The 12,274-nt window shown below is 43.6% G+C and overlaps 1 protein-coding gene across 2 annotated transcripts in view; it reads right to left on the bottom strand.

Annotated features, from left to right (window-relative positions):
- Positions 1-12,274, bottom strand: part of rictora (RPTOR independent companion of MTOR, complex 2 a) — a 148,545-nt gene that overhangs the window by 4,302 nt on the left and 131,969 nt on the right. For both annotated transcript variants that reach the window (XM_052020116.1, XM_052020118.1), the window contains 6 exons: positions 8,116-8,293; positions 6,794-6,878; positions 5,888-6,112; positions 3,052-3,216; positions 2,195-2,318; positions 1,062-1,200 (listed from right to left, as the gene is read on the bottom strand). In XM_052020116.1, the coding sequence (XP_051876076.1) occupies positions 1,062-1,200; positions 2,195-2,318; positions 3,052-3,216; positions 5,888-6,112; positions 6,794-6,878; positions 8,116-8,293 (916 nt within the window). The remainder of the gene's footprint in view (positions 1-1,061; positions 1,201-2,194; positions 2,319-3,051; positions 3,217-5,887; positions 6,113-6,793; positions 6,879-8,115; positions 8,294-12,274) is intronic.

Below are 12,274 nucleotides of genomic sequence, written 5' to 3'. Positions count from 1 at the left end.
GATTGATTCCCCAGATGTCAAGTGCCTCCCCAGAGGGCAAGGGGAAGAGAATTCGCGACCCCCACCACTACCTCTACCAATTCTAGTGCTGCAGGCTGCCTGCAAGATGTTTGTCACTGGCAGGTGTTGAGCTGAGGAACCCAGGTCAGAGTACAAGTGCATCACAGGATTGTTACCCAAGTGGCTCCAAGAGCAATCCTGTCAGCACCTACCCAATTCCCTATGAGGGCCGTGTTTTCAGACACTGAGTTCCAGATCCAAAGTACAAAAAAATGTTTTTCCTCACATTCATCCCACACATTTTTCCCCCAAGTCCTTGTACTATGCACTAATGGACAGAGCTTCCCTCTATCCCACCTAACTCAGCATACCACTATCAAATAGTTCTTCAATCTTTTTTTTATTTTATTTACAGCATGGTAACAGGCCCTTCCGGCCCAACGAGTCCGCGCCGCCCATTTTTAAACCCAATTAACCTACCCGTACGTCTTTGGAATGTGGGAGGAAACCGGAGCACCCGGAGGAAACCCACACACACACGGGGAGAACGTACAAACTCCTTACAGACTGTGATGGGAATCGAACCCCGATCGCTGGCGCTGTAATAGTGTCGCGCTAACCGCTACACTACCGTGGAGAACAATTCAGCTTCTCCAGTCTAACCCTGTAGCTGAACTTCCTCATCCCTGGAACAGTCTAGTAAATCTTTTCCGCACCCTCTCTAGGGCCTTCACAAATGTGTGACAAATAGAATTGAATGCAATATTCCAGCTGTGGGCTAATCAATGTTTGCAACATCTCTGCTTTTATACTTCATGCCTTAACCAGATTACAGTTTAATCAGTGAATCTGGATCAATACTGAATCAAATATGATTTTCTCTCTGTTCTTTCTGGGAGACAGTTTCAGAAAACTATCTTGAATACTCATGAAATTCACTAGCTTTACAATATGCGTTTCTCCTTATCTCAATCTATACAACAGATTGTAGAACCCCTCCAAAGACTGATTCTTCTGAGAAGTGCACAGCTTCAATGAATAAGCATCTGTCAGGAACTTACTGGCTGGAATTGAACATCCTGGAAGAGTTCTTGGATAAATCTGCGGGAGGGGAGTCTAAAGGTGCAGTTTGCCAGCAAATGAGAGACTTCAGAGTAGAGACAGATGTCATCAAAAGCATGAGGGAACTTTTCCTTTATCCTGGGGATTGAAACAGAACAAGGATCTGAGAGTTCATATGACAACAACACAAGCAAAGCAGCTTTAAAAAGCAAACAAAGAATGAGCAATCACTGGGAGGGCAGAAGACAACTCTCCCTCATTTGGGTGGTCTCCCCATTCCAGCATGTTATTTGTGTCTTCCCTTGCACACGACTTACCACGGCAAATATGGGAACAAGTTCTCAAAGAACTTTGCCTTGGTTCCTCACCTGCAATATGGAACTGTTTGTTGAATCCAACTGTGGAATCCAGTAACAGGAGCAAAGGGAAGAGAAGGACCAAGAGAGATCGCAGTACCACTGGAATTCTCAGTGTCCATGCAGAGGATTAAACTGATGAATGGTTTTGATGAAGAGGGACTTGTGATCCTTTGAAGAATGTGTGCAGGGATTGTGGTCATGGGGTGGTCTGAATGTAAAGGAGTAGCTCAACACTTAAACGCTCAGGAAGGAGATCAGAATCAGGTTTATTATCACTGACATATGTTGTGAAATGTGTTGTTTTGTGGCAGCAGTACAGTGCAAGACATAAAAATTACTGTAAGTTACAAATATAAAGAGTGCAAAAGAGGAATAACGAGGTGGTGTTCATGGGATCGTGGACTGTTCAGAAATCTGATGGCGGCGGGGAAGAAGCTATTCCTGAAATGTTGCGTGTGGGTCTTCAGGCTCCTGTACCTCCCCCTCGATGGTAGTAATGAGAAGCCCTGTCCCTGTCCTGGATGCTGTCTTCTTGAGGTGCCACCTCTTGAAGACGTCCTCAGTGGCGGGGAGGGACTGCCATATTAGACCCTTCATGTTAGACACTGAACAATGACCCCAAACCAATGTAACAACTGCCTATTCAGTAATACCAGGATTTAAATTACATTTCTGCTATTAATACAATTTTCTGATATCTCAACACCAGACATCTGTGATGCTCTAACATGAAGAAAACAATGCCCGACCGGAACAATGAAATGAGTTCTTACGTCAAGAGCCCAGTTTCATGGCCTTTTGTCCCAACTGAGCTGCTCAGATTAACCACCAATCGCAATACCTCTTTCCGCAGCAGCACTCTGCAGGCAGGCTTGTTGTCTGTGACTGGCTTCCCTGCTGTTGGAGATGGAAGGTTCAAACAGTTGATAGGTAAGGGCAACGTCACTATTTTTGCACATTCTTGCATCTACGCTTATTTCTTAAAAACTCACAGCAAGACAGTTCTCGGTCTAGCAAGCTCACCCCCATAGCTGAATTAAAACTGACCGTCTCCTTGGTGCCTCCAGCTCACTGATGAAAACTCCATCATTAACGAGTCAGACCCTAATCCCACGTAGTAGCGCCACGGTGGTGCAGCGGTTAGCGTAACGCTATTACAGCGCTAGCGACCCGGGTTCAATTCCGGCCGCTGTCTGTAAGGAGTTTGTACATTCTCCCCGTGTCTGTGTGGGTTTCCTCCGGGTGCTCCGGTTTCCTCCCATGTTCCAAAGACGTACGGGTTAGGAAGTTGTGGGCGTGCTATGTTGGCGCAGGAAGCGTGGCAACACTTGTGGGCTGCCCCCAGCACACTCTACACAAAAGATGCATTTCACTGTGTGTTTCAATGTACGTGTGACTAATGAAGATATCTTATCTCCCCTCTCAAACAGTTTTAATTCCCAGTTCCCACCTTCCTTCGGTAGATGCAGATTGCTACATCAAACCTCAATTCCTCTCCCTCCACAGCTGAGTCAGGGGAGATGGCAAGTGCAGGGAACCCTTCTTACTGGGTACACTTGTGTCTCACATCATTTCTTAAAAAACAAGTCTGAGTCAGTGGCTTGCAGGCTCCGCTAACTCCAACACTTACCTATTACTATATCGACGCTCTTGGTGCTGCTTGCAGACCCCTGCGACACAGCATCACTGCACCCAGAGATCCCAGAAATCTTTGAGGAGCGAGATGCGACTTCCAGGTGGGCGTGGATTGGGATGGCGGGCAGACAGCAGTCAGAATACAGAACGTCTGGAAAACCTGAGAACATATCCGTACTTTTACTAAGACTAAGTTTTGCTCAAGAGTTTACTTTTGCACTCAACTGGACTTGACTTGTTTTCGGTAGATAGGACAGATCTGTGCACAGTTTCAGCAGACCACGAGGACTAGGATAGAGATGCATTTAGTACTGGAGCACAATCATTCTCCTCTACAGCCAGGATGTTGTCACGTCTCGTAGCTTTGCTGAATCCAATATACCTGGCTGTTTAGCCAAAATTTCCACAGCACTTCAAACTGAAAATTTTTCCAGATGTTTAAGAATCATGGACTGATTAGGGACAGCCAGCATGGCTTTGTGAAGGGAAGATCTTGCCTCACAAGCCTGATATAGTTCTTTGAGGAGGTGACCAGGAAGATTGATGAGGGCAGTGCGGTGGATGTGGTTTACATGGATTTTAGTAAGGCATTTGATAAGGTTCCTCATGGTAGGCTTCTTCAGAAGGTCAGAGGCCAAGGGATCCAAGGAAGCTTGGCTGTGTGGATTAGGAATTGGCTTGCATGTAGAAAGCAGAGGGTTGTGGTGGAGGGAGTGCCCTCGGATTGGAAGGCAGTGACTAGTGGTGTCCCGCAGGGATCGGTTCTGGGACGTCTACTTTTTGTGATATTTATAGATGACTTAGATGAGGGGGTGGAAGGCTGGGTTAGTAAGTTTGCAGACGACACTAAGATAGGCGGTGTTGTGGATAGTGTGGAGGGCTGTCGGAGCTTACAGAGGGATATTGATAGGATGCAGAGCTGGGCTGACAAGTGGCAGATGGAGTTCAATCCGGAGAAGTGTGAGGTGGTACACTTTGGAAGGACAAACTCCAGGGCAGAGTACAGGGTAAACGGCAAGGTACTTGGCAGTGTGGAGGAGCAGAGGGATCTGGGGGTTCATATTCACAGTTCGTTGAAAGTTGCCTCACAGGTGGAAAGAGCAGTTAAGAAGGCCAATGGGATGTTGGCTTTCATAAATCGCGGGATTGAGTTTAAGAGCCGCGAGGTGATGATGCAGCTTTACAAAACTCTAGTTAGGCCACATTTAGAGTACTGTGTTCAGTTCTGGTCGCCTCATTATAGGAATGATGTGGAGGCATTGGAGAGGGTGCAGAGGAGATTTACCAGGATGCTGCCTGGATTGGAGAGTATTGAATATGAGGAGAGGCTTAAGGTGCTAGGGCTTTATTCACTGGAAAGGAGGAGGATGAGAGGAGACATGATAGAGGTATATAAAATATTGAGAGGAATAGATAGAGTAGACAGTCAGTGCCTCCTTCCCAGGGCACCAATGCTCAAGACGAGAGGTCATGGCTTTAAGGTTATGGGTGGGAGGTTCAGGGGAGATGTCAGAGGGAGGTTTTTCACCCAGAGAGTGGTTGGTGCATGGAATGCACTGCCTGGGGTGGTGGTGGAGGCAGATACATTGAACAGGTTCAAGAGCTTGTTGGATAGGCATATGGAGGAACGTGAGATAGAGGGATATGCGGGAGGAAGGGGTTAGGTAGTGTGAGGGTGGTCTGATGGACGGCACAACATGGTGGGCCGAAGGGCCTGTTTTGTGCTGTATGGTTCTATGGTTCTATTTGTCTCTTGCAGTTGAATGCGGAGCTGGGGATGTACATGGAGGCAACATCCCTCTCATGATTTAATCAGCTTCCACCATTCATAACTGTGAGGACAACACAGCTTTGATCTGACATGTCAGACTGCAATTTCTGACTACATGGCCTATGTGGAATATCACAGAATGATACACACAGTAAAAAGTGCGATCCAATTAGTCCCACTTCCCAGTGTTTTCTGAGTGTTTGATGGTCAGTGTGGACTCTGTGAGCTGAGGGCCTGTTTCCCTGCTGTGACTATAGGTTATGCTAACCTTTCCTTTTACAATGTGTTTGCAAGTTACAGCTGAACTGGCTTCTGACATCCTTTCAGGGTACACTTTCCAAATCACAGCAAAAAAATCCTCTACCTCCTCTGGACATTTTACCAATTATCTTTGGTTTCTGCTTATGGTCCCCCTGATATATTTACTTCACTAAAGCCCCTCACATCAGTTTCTATTTTTGCAGTTATAAAGTTATTTATTTAAATTCAGTTTACAATAAGCTGAAACGTACACAAGATCAAATAACTGCAGCTGTGAGAAATCTGGTATAAAAGACTAGAAATACTCAGCGCGTCAGGCAGCACCTTTGGAGAGGGGAACAGAGGTAACATTTCACGTTGATGACCCAAACAAACTACAATCCTTGAGTCAACAAAATTGGATTTTTGTTTTCTAAAGAAACACCACAAGATGGGACGGCATTTGTGATGTATCAATGCCTGATTTGGACAATGATTCAAAAACATTTCACATACAAGGAACTATTTTGAACTACAAGGGTCTTCGATGGGGCTTGAGTTCAATATCAAGGATACACTTACAGCAGTTCAAGGTTCAGATACAATACAGACAAGATGTGGAGAGTCAATTTTAATGAAAGTGCAAGGACAACAAGGAAAGGTAACCTGGGATATCTGCAGCTTAAGGAAAGCAGAGTTAATTGAAAGGATTGGCAGCATGGTACTGTTAAACTGGGGTCAAAAATAAAGTTGGAAGGGGGAGAGAAACCAAAAGCTGGAAATGAATCCATAGGTAAACTGCAGGAGTGTTCGTACCCACCTGCACGGTTTAAAGTGGAAGCGCACTGGCTGTTTGGTGGACAGCCCAGAATCTTCAGGCACACACAGTAAAGGCAGCTATCGTCTGTATGTTCCTGCAAGCCTGTCTCCTCTATAGCGTCAACTGAAGGAGCATCTTCTGATGCTTTCAGCATTGCCTCTGTGAAACTGATCTGTGACCGGAGCTCTTGGAAAGGACTCCGAGAACAAGGGGACGATACAGTGTCTAAAATAAAATAAATAAAACTCCATTAGTCATTTCACAGTTGTCCTGCTGAACTGTCTACTGTTGAGAGCTCTTACTCTTAATCACTACTAAGCTATCCACAGGAAAGAATTCTCAGTCTCTAAGCCTGCTTCAACCTCTGCAGGTGAGAGCTCAATTTCTTTAATCTACAGAAGAGAGAGAGCTCGCTAGTCCTGTTGTGCTATCTCCAGCAGTGGTTGGTACAATGCTAAAGTGAGATATGCTTCTTCTAAACTACAGAATTCTCACCAGGAGATGATATTTGCAAAACATGGTAGTACTCAGATAGTTAGCAACGCAGGAGTCGACACCGACTTCACCCCATGTTATGTGCCTGAACTTTCTACTATAGGTGACAACAGCAACAGGATAGTGTTATGGTTAAGGTGCAACACCACTGAGCTACAGACAAGTTCACATCTCACCCCTGCAGCTGAGAATTATCAAAAAGCGTAAATGTAAAAATGAATAAAGCCATTGGGTTCACTAATTTTTTCCAGGGAAGGAGATCTGCTGGCCTCATTGCAATTCCACATCCAAGGTAATCTCTTAAATGTCTCCTCAGTTCAGAGGAAATTAGGGATGGACAATAAATGCCAGTAATCCCATGAACACATAAAACATAGTGGTCAGCAAGACTCGGTAAACAGCTGCATTCACCTTCGTCCTCTGATTCCTGCCCTTGGAGTGAGTGATCTTCTTCAGGTGGGCTGCATTTCTGCTGGAAGTAAGGAATCTCTTTCACCTGGGGGAGAAGTGAAAGCTGAAACAGTTGATTTTATAGTTTCATTTGCATACACAGACCATGGCCCAGTCTCTATACTTCTGGTCAGATGTAACAAACATCTATTCATTTAAAAAAAACACAACAAGAATTTTGTAATTTTATATATAAAGAGTGTAGACAACAAAGATTAGCCAAGGTTTTAATTGTCATTCTTCATAGAATAACCATTGATCTAGAAGTGAACCTCAAATACACCAATCATGATCCTTTGAAGATAGATACACTGAAAATAAAATAAATTAGAATAACATCCTTTAGAAGCACTTTAAGTGGTCAGCCATTCCCAGACTCAACCAGAGAATTACAGAAATTTACAACAGAAGAGGAAGTCTTTCTGTTCATGTCTACTGAAAAGAGATATTCGAGTCTTCCCAGCTCAGTCCATGGAGACCCTCAACAATGTTTAAGTGTGTTGACTTCCAAAGCCCCACCTGCCTTTGGGTGAAAATTCTTTTCTTCAATTCCCCTCGACATTTTCCTTATAACCTAGGAGGCCCCTGGTGTGCAATTAAACATTTGGGTTGCTGCCTAGTCAGATATGGTTTTCACACTCCACCCCCTTGAAATATCCTTAACTTGTGACAAAAGAGAGCCCAGTGAATCTATGCTAGCTCATAGAGCAACCTCATTTCCCCACTAATTCTTCTTGGTAACCTAGCCACCTCACATTCTGATCAACTCCTCCTAGAATGTACTGCTCACCCCTGCATTATGAGCAAGTAATAGCGGCCAATTAACCTACCAATCCACAAGGCACGTAGGAGGAAACCGGAGCAGTGGGCGAAACCCAGCAGTGGGAGTGTGTGCAGACAGCAAGAAACTACTTTTGCTGATTAGAAAGGGAGCAGTATATAAAAACTAGATCCAGACCAGGACTAACATTAGGAAACCAGTTCTAAATGCAGAGGACAGCAGAAATTTCCACTTGATTTTAAATTTCAGATTGGAAATTTTTGCAAACCATAAAGGTATAAAAGGATGAAGACAAATATGGAGTAAGGCTACAGATCAGGCACAATCTCATTAAATAGCAGAACACAGCAGGACATGAAAGGCATTTCTGTTTTTGGAACTGCAGCCGTAAGCTGGCAAGATAAGCCTCCCTGTACACCCACATGACTGCATGCCTTCCTAGCCACACACGATACACAACAATATTCTGTAGGCTCAGCTCCAAGATTTTAACTGATCCTACCTGGAACAGCTCATTGATGTCAGTCGGCAGTGCTAGGCCAATGTAATCATCTGTGCTGCCATAGGTGGCGTTGGAGACCATGGAGCGTACAGAGGAAGAGCGCTGAAGTGTCGTGTGATTAATCGGACTTAATAAATCTTCTTTGTCCAGTGAGGCGAAGCTCAACGCTTTGATGAACCTGAACAATGGGAAATGAATAGAGATCAGAGGAGTAGATGGCAAGCTGTCTCTGCTGGTCAAGTGATGGCACTCACACCCTCAAACACAATGTACACTGAACAATATGCTACAGTACTTCCTCTAAGACAATTTTCCATTACTCCTCCTGATTTTGGTGAATTTTTGTGAGTAATACTCCCACAGATCTTTTACTCCTCTCATACCTCACCACTGCCTCTGTTGGTAGGCACCTTAACCAAGGCAGCATCATAATCAAGCATCAAGGCAGTATCATGCGTACAACTGGCTGCTAGCTGGGACCCTGCAGCAGAAAACAGCCCAATGCCTCATCTTGATATCTGAAGTATATCCAGCAGAAATGCAGCTCACCCATTTTTCCAAGGTGTGCCTAGTCCACTTCACTGTACAAATAACTCATAATCCTGCTCAACTTTCACCCATACCTACCAACTTAAATGGCTCCCAGTTCCCCAAAATCAAAATACTTTTCATGGTTTCACAGCCTCACTTATCATCTTCTTCAGCCTTGCAACATCATGACTTGCAGTGCACCCTGTGAAAGGTGGATGAACTTTCTAAGCCAAACCTTAACTGCTTCTCTTTCCACAGGTGCTACCTGACCTATTGTTTCCTGGACTGTGTTTTGGGTTGTTTGGACTGGTTTGTAATGCTAAGGACAGTATAAGATGTCGTCAAGGCTTGTCACCTCAAGCAATTACGATGAGATGGACTCTGACCTCGTGATCTACCTTGTTGTGACCTTGCACCTTATTGCACTGCACTTTTTCTGTAGCTGTGACACTTTATTCTACTGTTACTGTTTTTACCTGTACTACATCAATGCACTCTGTACTAACCCAATGTAACTGCACTGTGTAACGAATTGACCTGTACAATCTGTACGCAAGACAAATTTTTCACTGTACCTTGGTACAAGTGACAATAATAAACCAATACCAAATGTCAGCATTTCCCAGGAAACTGATAAGGCTGAATAAATTCACAAAATGCAAAAAAACAGAATACAAAACAAAGTTGACCAGAAACATAAAAAGAGTTTCTACAAATATTTAAAAAGTGTTTATAAAATCAGCATTAGAAAATGAGCTTGAGGCATTAATAATGGAAAACAAGGGATTGGTAGATGAATTAAACAGGTTTTGCATCAGTCCTTACTACAGAGGATACAGGTAACATCCCAGAAATAGGGGTATATTTGTGGTAAAGGAAGGATTGGAACTCAGAAAAATGACATTCACCGCAGGAATGTTATCCAGCCAATTGTAGTTGCAGATTGATAAGCCTCTGGGTCTTGAAGGACTCATTATAGGATCTTAAAAGAAGGGACTACTGAGATAGTTGATGCACTGGATTTTCCAAAATTCCTAGATTCAGGGAAGGTTCCATTAGATTCCTTTTATTCCAAAAAGGTAAGGAGTCATAAAGCAGGAAACTACAGGCCAGTCAGCTTAACATTCATCATGTGGGAAATCATGTCTGACCAATTTTATTGGTGTTCTTTGAAATGGCTTGTGCAACAGATCAAGGGAAAACGAGGATGTCCTGTACTTAGATTTCCAGAAGGCATTTGATAACATGCTGCATCAAAAGCTTTTCTGGGAAATAGAAGCCCATGGTGTAGCAGGTAACACATTGGTATGGATTGAAGAACAGGCTTAAATAATTTTTTTTTCTTGTTGGCAAGAATTGCCGAGGATGTGACAAGGATTGATTCTGGAGTCTTAATTTTTAAATAATTTACATTAAATGACTTGGATAAAGGCTATGATTGCTAACTTTGCTGATCACATGAAGATAGGTAAGAAAGTAAACTGTGAAAAGGACACAAGGAGGCTACAAAGGAATACAGAGACACAAGACAAACCACAGATGCTGGAATCTGGAGCAAAAAACTAATTGCTGCAGGAACTCAGCAAATCAAGTAGCATCTTGCTGCTTGACCCACTGAGTTCCTCCAGCAGTTATTTTGTTGCTAGAAAGGAAATGGTTAAGCTAAGATTTGGCAAATGGAGTACAATGTGTGAAAATACAAAAGTGGGCATTTTGGAAGGAAGAAAGGAAAAAGTATCTTATCTGAAGAGTGAAGGATTATAGAACTGAGGTGCAGAGTTGACGCGAGTGTCCTCATACACAATTCACAAAAGACTAGTATACAGGTGAGGCAACTAATTAGAAAATCCAACAGAATGTTATCTGATGAAAGGTCTTTCCACACATATGCTGCCTGACCCACTGAGTGTTTCCATTTCAAATTTCCAGTGTTTGTAGTTTTTTGGATTTTCACAACTTTACCATTAATAGTTAGGGGATTTAAATAGAGATCCTCCCCAATTATGAATACCCATACATATGAACAAGCATTTAGGAGATAGGTAGGAATGGATTTGTCAGTTGCTACAGGATGCAGGCATCTTCTGCAGCATGGGAACTTGGTTCATGGCCACCTTTCCTTGTGAACTGTTTGGGTTACAAACGGTTCATGGGTAAGGAACCTCACCGTGACCTGGAAAGGACCTATACAAAAGTAGGGAGGTTATGCTTCAATACTATAGGGCATTGGTGAAAGCACAAATGTGTGCAGTATTGGTCTACCTATTTAACGAAGAAGTTAATGCACTGGAAGCAGCTCAGAGAAGTGTGTTCTAGACCAATATCTGGAAAGGACAGTTGTCTTACAGAAATATTGGACAAGCTAGATTTGTACCTGATGGAGTTTGAACAAATGAGAAATGTAGAGCTTAAAACATCAGATGCTGAAGAATCTCAACAGGCTAGGTGTAGAAAGGATACTTCCTCACCTGGAAGAATCAAAAACGGGGAAGGGGGGGTGTCACTGTTTAAAAATTAAGAGACTGCCCATTTAAGATAAGAGATGAGGCACTCTTTTAAAAAAATAATTTTCAGTCTTTGGAGCTTGTTTCCTCAGAGCCACCAGGCCAGAAGTTGAGTCTTTAAATATCTTTAATGCTGATTCTTGATAAGCAAGTGGGTGGAAACCAGCAAGTAGATGGGAATGCAGAGTTGAGGTTAAAATCAGATCAGCTACAGCCTTAATGAGTGACAGAGCAGATTTAAAGAGCTATGTGGCCTAATCTTCGCCCTTAATTCATGCTATGCTTGATAATAGAACACAGAACAGTACAGCACAGGAACAGGCCCTTCGGCCCACCATGTTGTGCCAAACTAATTAAACCAGTAATTACATGCTTAAACTAAACTAATCCCTTCTACCTACACAATGTCCGTATCCCTCCATTCTCTGCACATTCATGTGCCTAAGAGCCTCTTAAACACCTCTATTGTATCTGCCTCCACCCCCACCCCTGGCAGCACATTCCAGGCACCCACCACTCTGTGTAAAAAAAAACTTGCCCCACACATCTCCTTTGAACTTTCCCCTCTCACCTTAAATGCATGCCCTCTGGTATTAGACATTTCGACCCTGGGAAAAAGATACCGGCTGTTTCTCATAACTTTATGAACTATCAGGTCTCCCTTCAGCCTCTGCTGCTCCAGAAAAACACAACCCCACTTTGTCCAACCTCTCCTTATAGCACATGCCCTCTAATCCAGGCAGCATCCTGGTGAACCCTTCCACAGCCTCCACATCCTTCCTGTAATGGGGTGATCAGAATTGAATGCAATACTCCAGATGCGGCCAACCAGAGTTTTATACAGCTGCAACATAACCTACTCCTTCTTGAACTCAGTGCCTTGACTAATAAATGCAAGCATGCCATACGCCTTCTTTACCACCCTATCAACCTGTGCAGTCACTTCAGGGAGCTATGGACTTGGAGGCCAAGATTTCTCTGTACATCAACACTGTTAAGGGTCTTGTCATTAACTGTATACTGTACCTTTACATTTGATCTCCCAAAGCGCAACCCCTCACACCGAGCTGGATTAACCTTCATCTGCCATTTCTCTGCCCATATCTGCAACTGATCTATATCCA

This window comes from Pristis pectinata, chromosome 7 (assembly GCF_009764475.1).
Source record: "Pristis pectinata isolate sPriPec2 chromosome 7, sPriPec2.1.pri, whole genome shotgun sequence".
NCBI lineage: Eukaryota > Metazoa > Chordata > Chondrichthyes > Rhinopristiformes > Pristidae > Pristis > Pristis pectinata.
This window is presented reverse-complemented; position numbering and strand designations above follow the sequence as displayed.